The sequence below is a fragment of the Danio aesculapii genome, chromosome 8, assembly GCF_903798145.1.
Source record: "Danio aesculapii chromosome 8, fDanAes4.1, whole genome shotgun sequence".
Classification (NCBI taxonomy): Eukaryota; Metazoa; Chordata; class Actinopteri; order Cypriniformes; family Danionidae; genus Danio; species Danio aesculapii.
Window position 1 is genome coordinate 41,850,510 of NC_079442.1, and position 19,413 is coordinate 41,869,922.

General features: G+C 34.6%; 1 protein-coding gene across 4 annotated transcripts in view; it reads right to left on the reverse strand.

Moving 5' to 3' along the window:
• Nucleotides 1–19,413, reverse strand: part of LOC130233791 (tight junction protein ZO-2-like) — a 191,258-nt gene that overhangs the window by 62,933 nt on the left and 108,912 nt on the right. For all 4 annotated transcript variants that reach the window (XM_056464001.1, XM_056464002.1, XM_056464003.1 and 1 more), the window contains exons 3-6: nucleotides 14,476–14,600; nucleotides 11,184–11,286; nucleotides 7,756–8,368; nucleotides 828–931 (exon numbers count right to left, since the gene is read on the reverse strand). In XM_056464001.1, the coding sequence (XP_056319976.1) occupies nucleotides 828–931; nucleotides 7,756–8,368; nucleotides 11,184–11,286; nucleotides 14,476–14,600 (945 nt within the window). The remainder of the gene's footprint in view (nucleotides 1–827; nucleotides 932–7,755; nucleotides 8,369–11,183; nucleotides 11,287–14,475; nucleotides 14,601–19,413) is intronic.

Here is a 19,413-nt window from a genome sequence, read left to right on the forward strand (position 1 = left end):
TTTTATACATTTATATATAAACAATACATACATACATACATGCATACATGCATACATGCATACATACATACATACATACATACATACATATATACAGAGAGAGTGAAGAATTGATGTTATTTACTACTTGATTGTTCAAGCTACCTCACAGATGTGAGATGTTGAATGTGAAAATAAGGTGGATTAAATAAAAAATAAGTTTCTTTGTTCTTTGTTCTTTTTTTATATATTATAGAAGTATCGGATCGGGTTTCGGTATCGGTATATCGGTAGATACTTAAAATTAAATGACTCGAGGGCAAAAAATTATGATCGGGATATCCCTAGTATAATTCACCTATAATTTTTTCACTTAGCACTTCAAATAAAACCCGTCTTATTTATTTTTCTTTTTTATTAGTTGTTGTTATTTAATATTAGAGTTAATATTAGAGTCAATATTTAATATTAGAGTTGTTATTTAATATTTGCATGTTATTCTACTAAAATGTGACTGCCCATTATGTGTTCTTGTAACCTTAATTTAGTTCTATAAAACAGTTTTAGTCATTTATATGTCAAATATTTAGCTTTACTATTAGCACTTTAAATAAAATCTATTTTAGTTAGTTGCATCATTTCTTCATTTATTTTAATTAAAATAAGCATTTGAATTATACATTTTTCAAAAATATTCTAACTACAAAAAGCTGCAGACATTATCACTAGTCGAAACATGTAATTCAGCAATTTTATGATTTATTTACTTATTTTATAGTTTTATGACATATTTATGACATATTTATGACATGTGAATGTCACTCTGTTGTGTGAAGTCTGATGGGCACCTTGAGAATGATATCACCCTCCTGGAGATTTCCATCTCGGGCAGCAAGTCCAGTGCTGGTCATCTCTTTGATGAAGATCTGGCTGCCCAGGCGGAGGCCGTACTCTACAACAAACCAGAAGCAAACATTACACATGTAGCTCTGAGCGGCAATGCTAACAGCATGGAATAATAAACTTAAAGGGACAGTTCACCCAAAAATTAAAATTCTGTCATCATTTACTCTCCTTTGAACTGTTCAAAACAAGCTTGAATTTAACACAAAATAAATGATATTGAAAATAGTTAGAAACTGTTAAGCATTGATTCCTATAGTTTACTATTTATTTTTCTGGTATGAATGTCAATTTTACTAGTTTACAATATCTTTTGTTCAATAGGACAAAAAAAAAACTTCAATGGGTTTTAAACAATTCAAAGGAGAGAAAAGATGAAAGAATTTTAATTTTGCGTGAACTATCCTTTTAAGGTCTCCCTAAAATAAAAATAAAATACTTTTTTGGGTGTTAGCATCAATATGTTAGTCTTTAGGTTATCTATAAGCTTATGTGCCCCAAAATGGTGACAAAATTTGCATATAGAACATACAGTATAAGCATTTAAAATGATTTCCAGCCACTGCATAATATCATTGCGCATTCGGCAGCAAAGTTCCCTGATTATTATGCTGGAATGAGAGTATACTATAGTTCCTAGCCATATCAGCCTAGAAAATAGCAACCCTTTCATTTTCCGTTGGCCTTAGTACACAATGTAACAACAAAAAAGTCAAGCTTCAAAAAAAAAACGATCTAAACTCTTTGGTCATTTTCGAGTGAGATGCTAATGGTCTAATCCAATTCAATGGTCTATGCTAAGCTAAGCTAAAAGAGCTCCTGCTACACCCAAAGATTGGTTGAATATTTTCTAAAATGGTCAAACTCAACTGTTTAACTCTAGGTGAGATGTTAAATTAGCCTATTTTCCAAAAAAAAGTGGAGGTTTCCTTTAACAACCATGATGACCTTGACCCTTTTAAGCACACAGAAATCGTTTCAGCTGTCAGTTTAGTAGCTCTCTGACCAAGTCGAACACTACAAACAAGCTAATCGAAACTGAAAATGTGCATTATTGATCTGACAGCCGCAATCAAAGCTCTCTCTCTGAATGCTCAAGAACAGCTAACAGAATCGAATGTAAAGGAAATGGAAAAAAAACAGTTTCTCATCCCTAGGCAAGTATCTGGTAATGAACAACACGACCTGTTTTGCCCTTCTGGGCTGTAGGTTATGAGGGGCCAGTGAGGAGATGGAAAGAGACGGGTCGCTTTGTGCAAAGTCACAAGACAGCATCTCCTCTGAAATCTCCTGACAGGGCCGTCATAAATAAATCAGATTAAAATATCATCAAAATCCAGAGAGGACAAATGGTTTTAGGATGTGTGGGGGGTTCAAAGAGAACAGAGTTAAATAAAGATGATTACAAAAGTGCAGAGAGACGCAGCTGCTCTCTTCACACTCCTTTTTTTGCTTTGTTTTTAATGTATTTCCAACATCATCTGACCTGATCTCTGCTGCAGGAGTAAAGGCTGCACCTGTGAAGCGCTCGTATCATGTCATATTTTACACTTCTGAGATTAAACTAATGGAAACACTGTTCTATATTTCGCACAGTATGGCAATCAGTGTATGGATATGTGTTAATGTCAGCCAAACTCTATGTGCTTTGAAAATTCTTTTAAAAGATGGCAGCATCAAAGAGTTGACGTTTATTTTTAGGTCCTTGATCGCAGAAAGTGATTCGATAATTTAGGACAGATTAACAAAAATTAAACTATTTAAAAGTCTGGTTTTATATGCTTATATGTTTATGTCTCTTATGCTCACCAAATATAAGTTGATTTGATCTGAAATGGAGTAAGGATTGTGAGATAGAATTACAGCTTAAAATAACTTTAATCTTAATCTTTTTTTAATTTAATAAAATGTAGATGTCAATTCCTGTGACATCAACACTGAATTTGCAGCATGATTACCCTATTCTGTAGTTTAATTTAATCCTTGAGAAATCTTTCTAATTTGCTGCTCAAGAAGTTCGTTCATATCAAAGAATTTTGTGCAAACTATTTCTTCTTCAAAAATCAATTCAAATATCAATTGTTTGATAAAGAGAAGCATTACATTTGAAAAGAGCTAAGAAAGTAGTTGATGCGATATTGATGTGTTTGCACAAATTCAGGAATTTACCAGAATCTTGTTGAGAGATAAAAATAATAATATCATGAAACAGGGCGACATGGTGGCGCAGTGGGTAGCACTATCGCCTCACAGCAAGAAGGTCGCTGGTTCGAGCCCCGGCTGGGTTAGTTGGCGTTTCTGTGTGGAGTTTGCATATTCTGCCTGTGTTTGCGTGGGTTTCCTCTGGGTGCTCTGGTTACCCCCATAAGTCCAAAGGCATGCGGTATAGGTGAATTGAGTAAGCTAAAATGTGTGTTGTGTATGTGTGTGAGTGAGTTTGTATGGATGTTTAGCAGTGATGGGTTGCAGCTGGAAGGGCATTCCTATGGCGACCCCAGATTAATAAAGGGAATAAGCCGAAAAGAAAATGAATGAATATCATGAAACAGATATAGACTATGTATAAATATAACTGCCTGTGCGAGACTGCAGTCTGTGGAAATATGATTGGTTTCTTTGAATAGCATATTGGTATTACTGTGCAGAATAGCTCTTATACAGAAGAATATATATAAATATTTATTTCATGTGACAGAAAAACAGATAGGAACCTTTAGATTTTAAGGGCAAAAATGTTATTTAAATACATTAATTTGATTACATTTGAATTATAATTACATAAAAAAAACATTTTAAAGGCTTTCACAGAAACCCTACAGTAAGAAGTTTGGGAAGATTTTGTTTTTACGTTCCAATCGATTCACACAATTAAAAAGTGACTAAAATATGACAATTCAGTGCTTCCCACAGGTTTTAAATATACTTGCGGTGGTAGCTGGATTGAAACACACCTTTTATATCTTTACACTGGCTCCCAGTTACATTCAGAATAGGTTTTAAAGTATTATTACTTGTCTATAAATCACTAAATGGACTAGGACATCAATAGATTACAGATATGCTCACTGAATAAAAACCTAATAGATCACTCAGATCTTTAGGATCAAGTAAATTAGAAATTCCAAGAGTTCCAAAGCAGGGTGAATCGGCTTTCAGCTACTACGCCCCTCACTGCTGGAATCATCTTCCAGAAGTGATCAGACGTGCTCCAACATTAGGCACATTCAAATCAAGACTGAAAACACGTCTGTTTAGCTGTGCCTTTACTGAATGAGCACTGTGCTACATTCGACAAATCACGCTATTATGCATTTCTTTTCTTTTTCATTCTTTTATAACCTGTTTTAACACATTTTTATCTGTTTTTAATCATTTTTATTATTTGGTTTTTATTTTCTTATACTTGTCTTTATTTTTGTTTATGTAAAGCACTTTGAATTGCCACTGTGTATGAATAAACTTGCCTTGCCCAAACTTTTACCCATGACACGTGGTTACCTACATGAGACAAAAAATTTATTTTGAACAATATTTTTATTTATTAAACACTTATTTCTGTTCAATGGACTGTTGAAATAAAAAAGAAGTCCACTGTTTGATTTACTTTTATTATATTGAGGAGCCAGTTGCACGCACTGACAGGTAAAAACTACAGCTGACATTCTGTGCAGTATTGCCAAGGCATGTTAGATATGTATAAAACATGTAACTTATCAACATCTTCAAATTAAAAAAACACACAGCAAAAGAGAAATAAATGACAAAGGAATTAAAACATTTACGGAATGAAAATGTCTAAAAAGTAAATTAATTACAAGAATAAAAAAATGTAGATTATTTAAACAGGGCAAATGAGTTATTTATGTTGATGTAAATTCATCCTCTCTGAGTAAATAGAAAAGTTTATGCGAGTCGTTTAAATTAAATAATTCATTATATAAGGTTTCTCTCACTCTTGCAGTTGTGCACGTGCTGTCAGCAGCGAAGGCAAGGGAAAGTAAATCCAGCTTAAAATAAAAATGACGACGTCTTAGATAGCGAAACCGAAACCTGAATCCCAGACATTTTAGAGGATCTTCAGAAACCTCTGATGGATGCATTAAGTCTCAAAAGGCACATCTCTGTGAGTCTCTACAGAGCATGTGGGCGGCCCACCCAAGTAAAGAATATGTGTGGAAAGCACTGCAATTCTTAAATATACTGTAGCTCCTTTAAATTTTACTGTTCAACTTTCCCATTCATTTGATATAAAGCTTTTTTTGTATGTTAATATTTTGTATGTTTGTTAACATTAATCCAACATTGAGTTTTTCATTTAGCAATGCCTATACATTTTAAAATGGTTACTGAGAATGAGCTATCGAGAACAATTTTACCCACCATTTTAAGCTAGATCTACTTTAGAGCAAGAAACCACCACAGTGAAAAGCAAACATTACAAAAATAAAAGTATGACCGTGTTCTCCAATTATGTTCTCCTAAATTCTACAATTATGTAAGTTTTGAGATCAGTAAGTGCGATGAATGGAGTTTACTTTTTACTCTCAAACACAGCTTTTTGTTGTCGCTGAGGTCTGGAAGGGTTTGGTTCATGATGATGAATTGTTGAGAACATGCTATTTTCAGCGCTGTGAACGCAAACCTACTTTGCATGTGCTTTTACTGAATGAGGATTCAGTAAAATATTATTGAATTATATTATTAGCCCTCTGTATATTTTTTAATCAAATTCTTTTTAACAGAAAGAGATTTTTTTGCAACACATTTCTAAACATAATAGTTTTCATTTCTAATGACTGATTTCTTTCATTTTACAATACATAATATTTTACTAGATATGTTTCAAGACACTAGTGTTTAGCTTAAAGTGTTATTTAAAGGCTTAGGTTAATTAGGCAAGTTACGGTAATTAGGCAAGTCATTATATAAGGATGGTTTGTTCTGTAGACAATCGAAAAAAATTATATTGCTTAAGGACATAAATAACATTGACATTAAAATGTTTTTTTTTAATTAAAACTGCCTTTATTCTAGACGAAATGAAACAAATAAGTCTTTCTTCAGAGGAAAAAATATTACAGGAAATACTGTGAAATTCCTTGCTCTGTTAAACATCATTTGGGAAATATTTGAAAAAGAAGAAAGAAATTCAGAGGAGGGCTAATCATTTTGACTTTAACTGTGTATGATTTTGTTTACTTCAGCTTAAATTACAATTCATGCTTTAAGCAAAAGACCAATCACAACACAATGGGCCATCGGACCAATCAATCCAATGTTTTCAGACACTTCGAGTAAAGAACCGATCCTGCAATATAAGAAAACGATTGTTTTATTTAAACCTTGCATTAACGTAAATTAATACAGAACAAAATTAAGCAGGGCTGCACAATAAACCGTTTCAGCATCGATATCGCAATGTGTGCATCCGCAATAGTCACATTGCTGGATCTGCAATGTAGAATCAGGATATAGTCAACTAGGAGCCACAGTTAAATCAAAATTTAACCATAAAGTTACCAAAACAGTGTGTTTTTAAGGCCTGTTAATGTGTAAGCCAGTTAAAAGCATTCATGCACAAGAAATGTACATATCTGTAATTTTAAGAAAGATTAATTGTATTTATGTTTCTAACTTTGCTTTACTGTATTTATCAATGCATGTGTTGGGTTAATTACATTTTTTGCAGAATTGCAGATGTGGAAAAACTACAAAGTCATCATATTCTATCGAAAATTATGAATACTTTGCAAAAAAAAAAAAAAAAAAAAAAGAGCTATTCAACTCATTTGGTTAAATTATACTCAATAACGCATACATACTGCAGAAAAATAAAATATAGCACTGCCAGTTTTTTTCCAATATCATGCAGCCTTAAAATTAAGCACATTTAAAATGATCATAATGAGGCAGTTTAATTATTAAAGTCATCTACAGTCAAACCAACATCTACTGTATTTAGACTGCTTAAACATTTTAATTGTTCACTACTGTTTAGTAAATGTTAATTGAGTCAGAACAAAAATAACAAAAAAAAACTAGTGCTGTATCTACACAACTTCAATCTTTACACAACTATCAATATTTTAATAAAATACAAACATTTTTATTATTTTATTTTTCATTTAAAAGTTTAAATGACATTTTAATCCTCAATGAAAGCCTGTAGTTTCTGCTGACCACCAGATTTATCAAACTTGAACTTCCATATTCCCATACTTCTTCATGTACAGTTGAATTCAGAATTATTAGCCCTCCTGAATATTTTTTCCCTCAATTTTCGTTTAACAGAAATAAGATTTTTTTCAATACATTTCTAAACATAATGGTTTTAATAATTATAAAATTCGTCATTTTTTATTTTTGACATGATGACAGTACATTATATTTTACTAGATATTTTTTCAACATACTAGTATTGAGTTTAAGTGACATTTAAAGGCTTAACTAGGTTAATTAGGCAAAGCATTGTTTGTTCTGTAGACCATTGAAAAAATATTGCTTAAAGGGGCTAATAATTTTGACCTTAAAATGATTTTTAAAAAATGTAAAACTGCTTTTATTCGAGCCAAATTAAGACAAATAAGACTTTCTCCAGAAGAAAAAATATTATAGAAAATACTGTGAAAAATTCCTGGCTCTCTTAAACATGATTTGGAAAATATTTGAAAAAGAAAAAAATTCAGAGGGGGGCTAATTATTTTGACTTCAACTTTAGCTTCTTCCTGTTGGTTTTCGGTCCAATTTATAAAGAATGCTTTAGTAAAACTAGTAAAATAAACTTGATCTGATGTCTGAATAACATTCAGTTTGACTGCACCTTTAATCCATTCAAAACATGCTATTAAAGACAATCTGATCCGACAGTCTCACCTTCATTGGGCCTGTTTTTGACCAGCGTCACATTGACGGGTGGCTCCAGGGGCTCATAGTTAAACCGGTCTCTTCCTCTGTCCCGCTCTCTGCTGGGTGAGGGCGAGTGATCCTGCAACCGGTCCCTGCTGTGACTTCTGATCATCCTGTCCTGCGTGTCATACCTCCGTGTGTCATAGCCCTGGTCCCGGCCATAGCTTCCAGCAGGGCTTCCTCCACCACGGCCTCTGCTGTGCTGCCGTTGATATCGAGGCTCCGGGCTAGACCCGCGCTCCAGCGTCCGGCCCCTGCTGCCGTCCCTCCGGTACCCGCTGTCAGTGCTGGGGGATCTATCTGTGCTCCTGCCTCGGCTCCGCTCGCGCCGGGAATCGTAGTCCTGGCTGCGGTAATCCGGATCCAGGTAGTCTATCCGACTCTTGTCGAGGCTGCGGTCACGCTCTCGGTCACGGGGGTAGCCCAGACCGCCGTTTCCCCGAGGGTAATCCGAGTCTGGGTCACTGTGCACACTGCGGCTGTCCTCAGGATAATAACTGGATATGTTGTAATCACGGCTATCCCCGCTCGGGGACGGCGGGCGCTTGAGGACAGCCACCTTGCGAGGCCTTTTAACAGTCTGTGGGGAGAAAATGAGTTTTTATTACATTCAGACAGTCCTTTTCAAGGGTGTAGATTCACTTTTGACATTGGTAGGGACATACATCCCAAAAGCGCATGCATTAAACAGCAAAAATTCTGTTTCGCACTTTTAAAAACACGAATAAAGTACTTAATAATATAAAATAAACACTTAATAATACAAATAACAATCACATCCCATGCTTCAAAAGTTAATTTACATGATTTTACTGCAGTCGGGCTCTGAGGAGGTATGAATGTAGAGTAATTTAGAGAGGTGTGTGACTTAATTTCATCCCAATTATTGTTTTTATAATCATGAAACTGAATTTCGATTAATTGCACAGTCTTGCTAAATAGTATTACGGTGAACTTGTAGTGAACTTGACATGCACCTGTAGGTTACTAACGGTTGATGGAGCTTTATTTTATTTTGAAGTCATTTAAAGTATTGGTAAGGACCAATTTCAGTAATTGGTGGGTATTGGTGGGGTTACGTACGTCCCCTCCATCAGGACATTAAGACTGACAGTAGAGCATTTGAATGCAGCATGTGAATGCTTTAGACTGTTTTTACTGAGGAAACTTAGACCGTTTTGGGTTTGTACCTCTATGATGACACTGTTTTATAAATAGATTATTGAATCTGTTTTATCTTTTTGCATTGTAGCTTGTTACGGTCATCTGAGCCTGTCAAATAAGAACAGGTTGAGTAGCCTTGTGGAGGTGTCAGGCAAGATTATTGGTTTTAACCAAACTGGTCCAATGATAATTTACCGTAATTATGTTTTATAGAGTGCTCAGGGTGTCTTTGCATCCCGGATCACCCATTGTATTCTGTTTCAGCTGCTGCCATCAGGACGTTGTTTTAGAGTTTATATATGCAGGACAAACAAAATTAGAAATTCTTCTATTATGGTGGCCATTAGGTCATGAAATTAGTCCAGCGCAGAGGGAGATGCATCTAAAAAATGATGTATTGTATGTTTTGGGATAATAATTTGGCAATGTGTACATGGAACTTAGCCTGTGTTATGGCGCTTTGCTGCAATTTTAGTTTCCCTAAATGGGATAATAAAGCTGAGTCTGAGCCTTTAACATAGACATGCATCCAGAAATGAACCAGGAAAAAAACAGAACCAAAACCATAAAAATATGAAATAAAATGTTTCCCAAATGATGTTTAACAGAGCAAGGAATTGTTCACAATATTTCCTATAATTTTTTTTCTTCTGGAGAAAGTCTAACTTGTTTTATTTCGGGGAGAATAAAAGTAGTTTTTAATTTTTTAAAAACTTTAAGGTCAAAATTAATAGCCCCTTAAGAATTTTCTTTTTTCGATGGTCTACTTAAACCTATTTAAGCCTTTAAATTGCACTTTAAGCTGAGTACTAGTATCTTTAAAACATATGTAGTAAAATATTATGTACTATCATCATTTCAAAGATACAAGAAATCAGTTATTAGGAATCAGTTATTAAAACGAATATGTTTAGAAATGTCTTGAAAAAATTGATCTTTCCATTAAACATAAATTGGGGACAAATATACGGGGGGCTAATGATTCTAACTTCAACTGTATATGTATGAATTAAATAAGCTTATTCCTGTTATCTTACATGTAATATATTTAGCAATAATTACAGCATATAAATTCAGCTCTAAGAAATAACTTTACATGAAAATGGGGTGCCATGTATTAGAATCAGAGCTTAATATGTGCCGGAACACGCCGGATCCGTAACCTCTGAAATCTGATCCGGCACCTCATTTTACTGATCTCCCTCCTCACCCGCCCTCCTCCCCTGTCCGCTCTTGTGACCTTACCCCGATCTGTTCCGGGACCTCGCAATTCACAAATTAAGCACTAATTAGAATGAATATTTTAAATATATTTCATTATTATTTATGCAACTGATATTTTATAATAAGCACATTTACAAACAATATTTTTGAATCTAACGTAAATTTATATATAATATTCATAAACAATCCATGTTACTTCAGTATCATTTACAATATTTTAAGTTTATTTATATTTTGAATTAACTTTTTATAATCTTTTTAAATTATGTGCTTTGTTAATTTAAAAAACATCATGATGCATTATTTTTATTTCAGTTTTAGTCATTTTAGTAACTTTATGACTAGAAAATGTAGTAGTAACACAAAATAAACATTCATCTGGCGATTTCAGTTAGTTATTTAAGCAAAACTTCAAGATTTTTATCTGCTTTAATCCATTTAATCTACATTTTATTCATCCATTTTCCTTCAGCTTAGTCCCTTATTCATCAGGGGTTGCCACAGTCGAATTAACCACCAATTTATCCCGCATATGTTTTACAAAGTGGATGATGGCCTTCCAGCTGCAACCCCAGTACTGGGAAACATCCATACACACTCATACACTACAGCCAATTTAGTTTATTAAATTCACCTATAGTGCATGTCTTTGGATTGTGGGGAAACCCAGAGCACTACATGGGGAGAACATGCAAACACCACACAGAAATGCCAACTGGCCCAGCCTGGACTCAAACCAGCAGCGGTTTGAGCCCCTCTTGCTGTGAGGCAACAGTACTAACCACTGAGCCACTATATCGCCCATCTACATTTTATTTCAACTTTATTTCAACTAATAAAACATTTACTTGAAATCTGCACATCTGACAAGAATGGATTGACTTAAAAATAACCTAAAAAGAATACCCTGCAGGCAAATACAGACACTGTTAACCCATTCTGATATCCAAAGTAAGTAAACTCGCTCTAGAAGGCCTCTTATAAAGATCAACTTGACAAATACTCACTATTTTGGCCACTTTCCCACATTTCCGAAGTGACTGCACAGCGAAAGAATGAGGCACATTATTCATGGCGATGGTGTTGACCTGTATCACACGGTCGTTCTCACTGTTCACAAAAAAATACAAAACAAAATGTTCAGCTAAAACAAAGCTATCCATGTTATGTTTATTATTACCAATTCTATATCATGTAGAAAGTCAGTCACACGAGAACATTATTTCTTAAAGGGAGAGTTCACCCAAAAAATGAAATGTGCTCACCATTTACTTTACACCGTTTCAAACCTTTTGTTTCTTCTTTCCTTTAAACATGAAATATGATATTTTAACACTGAATTATGTTGTTTTTTTACTTGATGTCAATGGCTTACGAATATTCTCAATGGCAACATTCTTCAAAATATCTTAAGTGCTTTCAGATTTCCTTGATCTACTCTTGGATCCTAAACCAGTACTTATTATATTAGGACATTCTAATTATACATATTCATTGAGCACTGCACAACAGATATTCTCTAAATATTGATTGATAACAGCCAAAAAGCTGTTATTATTGTTCTGGAAAAATGGTTATCCTCCAACTACTAAACTATGGCTTGAAGAACTGACATCTACTCTGCACTTTGAACGAACCAGATATCTTTTAAAAGGTAACACTGAACAATTTTACAAGACTTAGGGCCCTTTCTTCTGTCACTTCATGGGGAATTCTATTCCCTAAAGCAATGTATTGTAACTAAAAAGCTGTTTTGATTAACACTGTATTGTAAACTTACAGGCTGGAGTTGGAGCATTGTTTTTGTTTGTTTTTGTACGTTTTTGCATATCAGACAATCAATCCTGGAACTTATGATTACTGTGAGTCTATTCAATGACCAAATAAAACTAATAAAAGACTAAATATCTTCTTTTGTGTTCAACAGAAGAAAGAAGTCAAACAGGTTTGGAAGAAGTGAAGAGAATTTTCAATTTTACGTGAACTGACCCTTTAAGGACAACAAATGTGCTGCAAGAACTAAACTTTTTTTAATATGACGCATGATGCATTTCCTAAAAGCTTATTAATGTAGAATAGGGCTTAACTGTACACTGTAAAAAATATAACGACAAAAAGACGTGTCAACAAATCTTTTTATGTTACTTTAACTTAAATTAACAAGTTAATCAATTTCAACTAATTCGTTTGTAGCTGTACAAAGTTTAACAAAATATTTAGTGCCGGTTTGACTGATTTAAGTTGAGATAACTAGAAAAGTCAATTTGATTCAACTGAAAAAAAAATCTTCCTGCCTTATTTTTTTAGTGTACGCATCATTATTACTTAAAGGGATAGTTCACCCCAAAATGAAATGTGCTCACTGTTTACTTTACACCATTTCAAACCATTGCTGCTTCTTTATTTTTAACACAAAACATTTTGGGCCCTATCATACACCCGTTGCAAGGCGCGACGCAATTGTTGTTTGCTAGTTTCAGCTCGGCGCAAAAGTCGTTTTGACGTTTTGCAGCACGCTGTTTAAATAGCAAATGCATTTGCGCTCATATGTGCGCCCATAGGCGTTCTGGTCTAAAAAAGGAGGTGTGTTAAGGCACATTGCTGGCGCGTTGCTATTTTGAGGAACTTAAATAGACTGTTCAATAGACCAGATCAAAGCTGGTTTAAAGTCCAGCGCGGAGCGCGTTAGTTGTGCGCCTCGCTTAAACATTGCTTAATACACACAGGATGTACAGCAATACGCAAATATCTTTACATATGAAAAAAAATTAAAGGATTAAAATATTACAAAAAATATTATTTTCTATAGCCTACATAAATATAAAAACCACTGCCTTCATCTTGGGGGGGCTTTTTTAGTTTATTCATGACAATTTGCTTTTGTTTAATGTTATTATTAATAGTATTATTTATTATATGCATATTTATATTTGTTTTATTAAAAACAAGCTTAGATTTTTCCACATTTCAGGTTTTAGACCATATGGGCCTTAGCATGTGTATTTGGAAATAACTTCAAACACATTTCATTATTATTGTTCATTTATTTGTTTGCTGGAAATTAGAACTGAATTTAGAAATAGTTTTGAAACAAATCTTTGCGCTTAACAAACAAAATGAATTATGTATGGGCTAATAGATGTCTACAAGTACAACACGTTTGCCTATCCATGAGAGTGAAAGTGAAACTCTCATTATCGTGCTGTAGATGCTTTGTTTATTTGTTTTCTCACTAGTGAAGCATTCAGTTTTTCCACTTACAATGTCCGCCATGTAAATAGCAAATGCGCTTTGGTGCGACGCAACTGACTCTTATAGGGAATGTGAGATGAGACTCTGATTGGTTTATTCTCAAAACACACCTATAACTCATTAAAAGAATAAGCACAACCTAGTTAAACTATGCGCCACGGCGCAACGCAGATTTTTCCGTTCTTAAAATAACAAAAGTGGATTCAGATATTAATGCTTTTGCGCCCTGCGCTTTGGACTTTGCGCCTGGATCGTCAAAATAGAGCCCATTAACTCAGAGAATATTCATAAGCCATTAGCAATCATATTAAGACAAAAAAAAATGCAACTCAATGACAACATTCTTCAAATTATCTTCTTTTGTGTTCAACAGAAAAAAAACTCACGCTTGGAACAAGAAGAGAATTTTCAATTTAGGTGAACTGTCTCTTTAAGACCAACAAAATGTGCTGTAAGAACTAAACTTTTTTAATATGACGCATGATGTATTTCCAAAAAGTTTATCAAATGTAGAATAGGGCTTAAATGTACACTAAAAAAATATATCGACAAAAAGAAATGTCAACAAATCTTTTTATGTTACTTTAACTTAAATTAATTACTTTAGTTAATCAGGTTTTAACTGATTTTTTTGTAGCTATACAAAGTTTAACAAAATATTTACAGAAGTTTTGACTGAATTAGGTTGAGATCACTAGAAAAGTTAATTTGATTCAATCAAAAAAAAATTAAGGCAGATTTTTTAGTGTTTGCATCAGCATGTTCAAATATTACTGTTTAATAGAACGTTGCCTTGACTAAATCAACAGAACATGCACAGTTTGTCAAGATACAACGTAATTACCACATCTAACATCACAATAACCTGAACTAATAAAGCATGCAGGACATTTATTAGGTCAGTAAAGCAGTCCACTTTCATTTACCGCAATATTAAAGAGAACTATGTGAAAATAAATACGCATAAACCTGCTTGTGCTGGTGCAAAATAACAGTTTACCAAAACGCTAAAAACACATAAGCATTAGTAAGGAGAGTGAAGCGTACAAGAGCAGTCCATCGGCCGGTCCTCCTGGCAGCACGTCTGACACGATGATGGACGTCTCCCCGCTCTCCACGTTTGGATTGTCCCGGCCGCCGGACACAGCAATTCCAAAGCCCATCTTAGCATCCTGCAAGAGAAAGACACAGAGAAAAAACACTTTGAGTGTGAAAGTATCTGGTAATACATTTCTGCAGTCATGCATCACAACCCGCGGCAGTGCAGTTTTAATATCGCTTCATGGAGACGTGCAAACAGCCAGAGGTGTTACAATCACATCGCTGCACTCAGATGATGAATCTTGCATAGACGTTGACCACGTGGTGATTTTTGCAGAAAGCCAAAGCTAATGGAGACATGGTTCCAGCCCATTTCCTGGTTAAATAACAACCTGCTGTACCTGCCTCAGAGGAGCGCTGGATAAATGGAGTTTAATGAGTGGGTATCGCTGGCTTGATGCAATCTGCGGCAAATATATTCAGGGCCAATTAAAGCCAGAGATAAAACTGACAGCAGCAAGTGAAACTGAGATTTCTCTCTCTCGCTCTTATCTTGGAGTGGCCAAATTAAAGCAAGGTGAACATGAACACTTCATTTTAAGAGTAAAAATAGATACATGTGATATAATATAACATATTTATGTTGAAGTTTGGAATAGGCTTCTGTTGGACCCTTTTCACATTTCTGGGTTTCTCAGCAGAGGAAGTCATCATAGTTGGATAAACAGAGCGCAGTGAATGGGAGAGTGGGCATGGGCCGGTATACGATTCTGACGGTATGATAACTGTGGATAAAAATGATCACGGTATTGTGATTACTGCTCTAAAATATATATTTTTTAAATGTCTGGCTAAAAAAAAAGATAAATTTTCCCCCTTTGAACACAATACATTTTATTTTAAGAAACATTAAAACAGCATGTTTGGGTATCTTTTCTGCTGGAGATACTGTTATCCTAAAAAAAAAAAAAGTAAATAAAAAAAAATCTTACATATACCCTGGAACAGAATAACATAAAATATAAAATTTTGGTGGTTTTAAAACCTTGACTTTTCCAAACCTGGTACACATTGAAAACGGTCATCGTCCCATGCCTATGGAAGAGTACAACATTTTTTTTTTTTTTTTACAATCTTATTTGCTGAAATAATAAAAGAAAAACTCCATGATTGTGTTATCAACACTTTCAGAAAAACGAAAGAAATAGTGTGAGACTAATAACGGCAGCCAGAAGTGAGAATAATGTCAAATTTGTTATAAATGCCTCGCACAAGAGGTAATTCGTAATTTGATGCAAAGATGATACAATACATACATAAATGCATATAAACGTTCTTGCGCTTTAAAAAAAATCTAAATATTAAAAACTTTCAAGGATTTAAGATTATGATGAGTTAAACTCGTTATAACAGTCTTGTGAAAAAGAGCCATTGAATCAGAGACAATCTTTTTGAAAACTAATCATCATGTCGGTGGTGTGATATAACAAATTACGAAAATACTCAAATGATTGAAACGGAGTAGTTCTTCTTCAGAAAATTGTACTTTACTAAGTAGTTTTAAAAATGTGTACTTTCACTTACTTGCTCAACTCGATTAATTATGTTTACTCCATTATTATTATTATGTTGACTTGAGAAAGCCAACATTCTGTTGTGCTACTTAAACTTTTTATTATTATATTTTCTGAGCCAAAGATTTACCAACTCCTTCTCCTCCTAGGGTTTTAAGGCTATGGCCACCAAACTTCTATATCTTTTCAAACTGATCTGGCTTTCGGTTTTCCAGAAACTGACCCAGAAAATCTCGGAAAAATCCCATTGACTTAACATTGGACCAAATTTTGACACATCATAACTTCAAAAGAGAAAGAAACACAGATTTAGAATGCCCCAAATTTTCCCCTAGACTTACAATGGTCAAGAAACTTCCATTTAAAGAGACTTCAAATCCCATTCACTTAACAATGGACCATTCTCCCCCTTACTGGATCTTTACCTTCAACACATCCCCCCCTCCTCACCCCCCCACCTTCTCACCTTCACCACCACCTCCTCTCCCCTTCATCAGCTCTTCTTTGTTAATAATAACTAGACTAAACAAACTTATTATTAAACTTCTTTAATAGTAATAACTAGTTATACTTTAATAATAATAACCTATTAATAACCTAATAACCTTTCTCAAGCCAACATCAAAGTTCGTCAACAAACTTTAGGTTCTAGTTTATTTTTACTCCACTATTTTCTTTCAACATGCAGTCCCTATTTTTAATTTCTTGTCTATGGTGATTGGCTAAAGTGGAATAATCCAACACTATCTCACGGCAATTCGTAACTTATTGATTTAGTGGCTAATTTGTATTAATTCAAACAATCTCATTCCAACAATTTAGTACGATTTGCTTATTGGGGGCGTACTTTTTAGGCAAGTACTGTTAAAAAACTTACGACTGATCTCATACGAATTAGCCACTAAACTGACAAAACATAAAACAGTTACGTTAACTTGTGAGATCAGGCTGAATAATCAGCCCTGTGATTCCTCTCCAATTACATTGCACATACAGTTGCACCGATTAGTCAACTAGTCGACTTTAGTGCTCTGCCGTAAAGCTTTTTGACTGACGTCAACTAGTCACACTGAGCAGATAACGCAATTTGACCTGAGCTACATGACAGCTTTACACACAAAGGTAGTTCACCGAATAAAACTGCCCTCGGATTATTTAAAGTCATTTTTAAAATGTTATTTTAAAAGTCAGTGTCAAAGATTCACGTGAACTTTGAGTGAACTTTAAGTCATTAAACAGGTGCCAGTTAGATTGCGCCATGCAATTACTCGAGCAGATCCTAGCCAATCACGTTTAAACAACACTGGAAAAGTAATGTGATTGGCTGTTGACCCCTGCAAAGCGTAGATGCTGACATATTTTGTGAATGAACCATGAAGCACACAGAAACCATGAAGTGTGCAGCCGCCGGAGGTGTGTTGTGTAAACATCATCTCAGGTGAATGCAGTGAAGATGTGCATCAAGGAGATGTCTGATAACCAATATGAGCCAGTAATCACAAAAAAGGCCCGGCATAAGCTTAAGCAGCTTTCTAGCGCGCACCATCATAGCGATAAAATATGCGTCCGAGTACGTTTCTGAGAGTGTAATAAGGTGTTTAGCCTTTGTCTTTCATGTTGTTATGAAATTAAATGAATCTGTGTGCTGACGACTTATGCATTACTTCTGTACTAAAATATCATGATCAATGTGTTGACTGCATTTATTTAGCAGCAAAATTAGCCCAGGTGCTAATGTTGCATTATGGCTCGTTTGCACTGAGTAATAAGGTACGTGTCGGTACGGGTCACCTTTATCAGGCTTGCGTTTCCACTGTCAAAAGGGTAGTTACCCTTTTGGTAGGCGCGGTGTACAACAATGTTTCAGTCAACATCATTCTCGCTCGAGGAAATGTCTACAGTAAAGCTGTACAGGCCATTCATATATCATGTGAGAAGCTCTTCTCACAAATACTTGTGTATAAATGTTCATTACTAACCTTTCTATAAACATGATTTGATTATAACTACAGATCAATTATGCGAAAATAGTTGTGAGTGTGAAATAGCTTACTGTAATGTCTACAATTATATAAGATAAATAAATAAATGCAACAGAACACATACAGACCCTTACAGTCTCTGATGTGTTACCAATTACAGATAAACTACACACAGCATACAGTACATTTTGTCCTCATTTAGGTTCAAAAACAACACGCAACATACAGTGTAGCCTACAGTCAGTGCAAACCTCACATCTGTATCTTTAATCCTCACCAGCGCGTTACGTTAACATATTGCTAGAAAGTAATTCAGTCATTCTGAGTTTATAATAGTCCAAAAGGTGATGATAATAGTTAAACATGGCCGTTTGTTCATGTTTTAGATTGCTGAAAGAATCATTTGCTTCTTTGTTTTGTCGGGCTTCACTCTCACGTTTGTCAGTTTCTGAAAGGATCAGATATCAGAAGCACTTCAATAATCATGTGCACGTTATTATCATCAGTTTAAGAAGTTCGTTATTTCAAATATAGTTGCAAAACATGTTGCAAAACATTTGCATCTTGTGTTTTATTGATGAGGTCACGAGCGACTAGTCAACGTCGACTCGACTTTCATAACATAAAAGTCGACTTCCAAAAATCTAAAGTCATTCAAACCCTAACATACAGTAGATCACTGCATCATACAGAACAAATTTAAGACACAAAATCACTTTTGATTTATTATTTGAAACTCTCTGAATCGATGCAGAACAGTTCTCACATTTTTTGCAACATAAGCAAAAAGAAATATTGTATTTAAATAATTTATTAAAAAATCATTTAGCTTTTTTCCCCAAATATTTCTTTGTATCTCTTATGAATATTTTTTATAAGACTTGAAGTGCTGAAAACATTTCTATGATGAGAGACTAGGCGGGAACCAAAATCTTCTATTATGCTGTGTTTAACTGTAAATAACAGTACCGATACAGATCAAGACACGCCATATAAACTCACACTAATTCCAAGTATCCCATTTTGTTTAACTTTCCAAAGCCTACATCTTCTCTTTAATGTAGCAGTGATAAGACAAGATTACTCTTATCTGAACTAGGCGATCTGACATGTGGAAGTGCTGAGATGTTTTCTCAGGATAAGTCTGATGTGGATAGAGATGGTGCTGATAGAGTCGCTGTGTGTTTGGATGGTATTTGCGAACCCTTGCTATCTGTCACACGGGAGATAAAAGATGCACATCCTGTTGTGCTTGATGTTGAAAGAAAGAAGAATGGCAGGAAAGAAGAGAAGAGAGAGGAGGATGGGTAATCTGATTTGTTGAAGAACGCAAATGATTTACGGACATAAGATGTTGGTGAAAATGATATTGTTTACATGCAGATCAT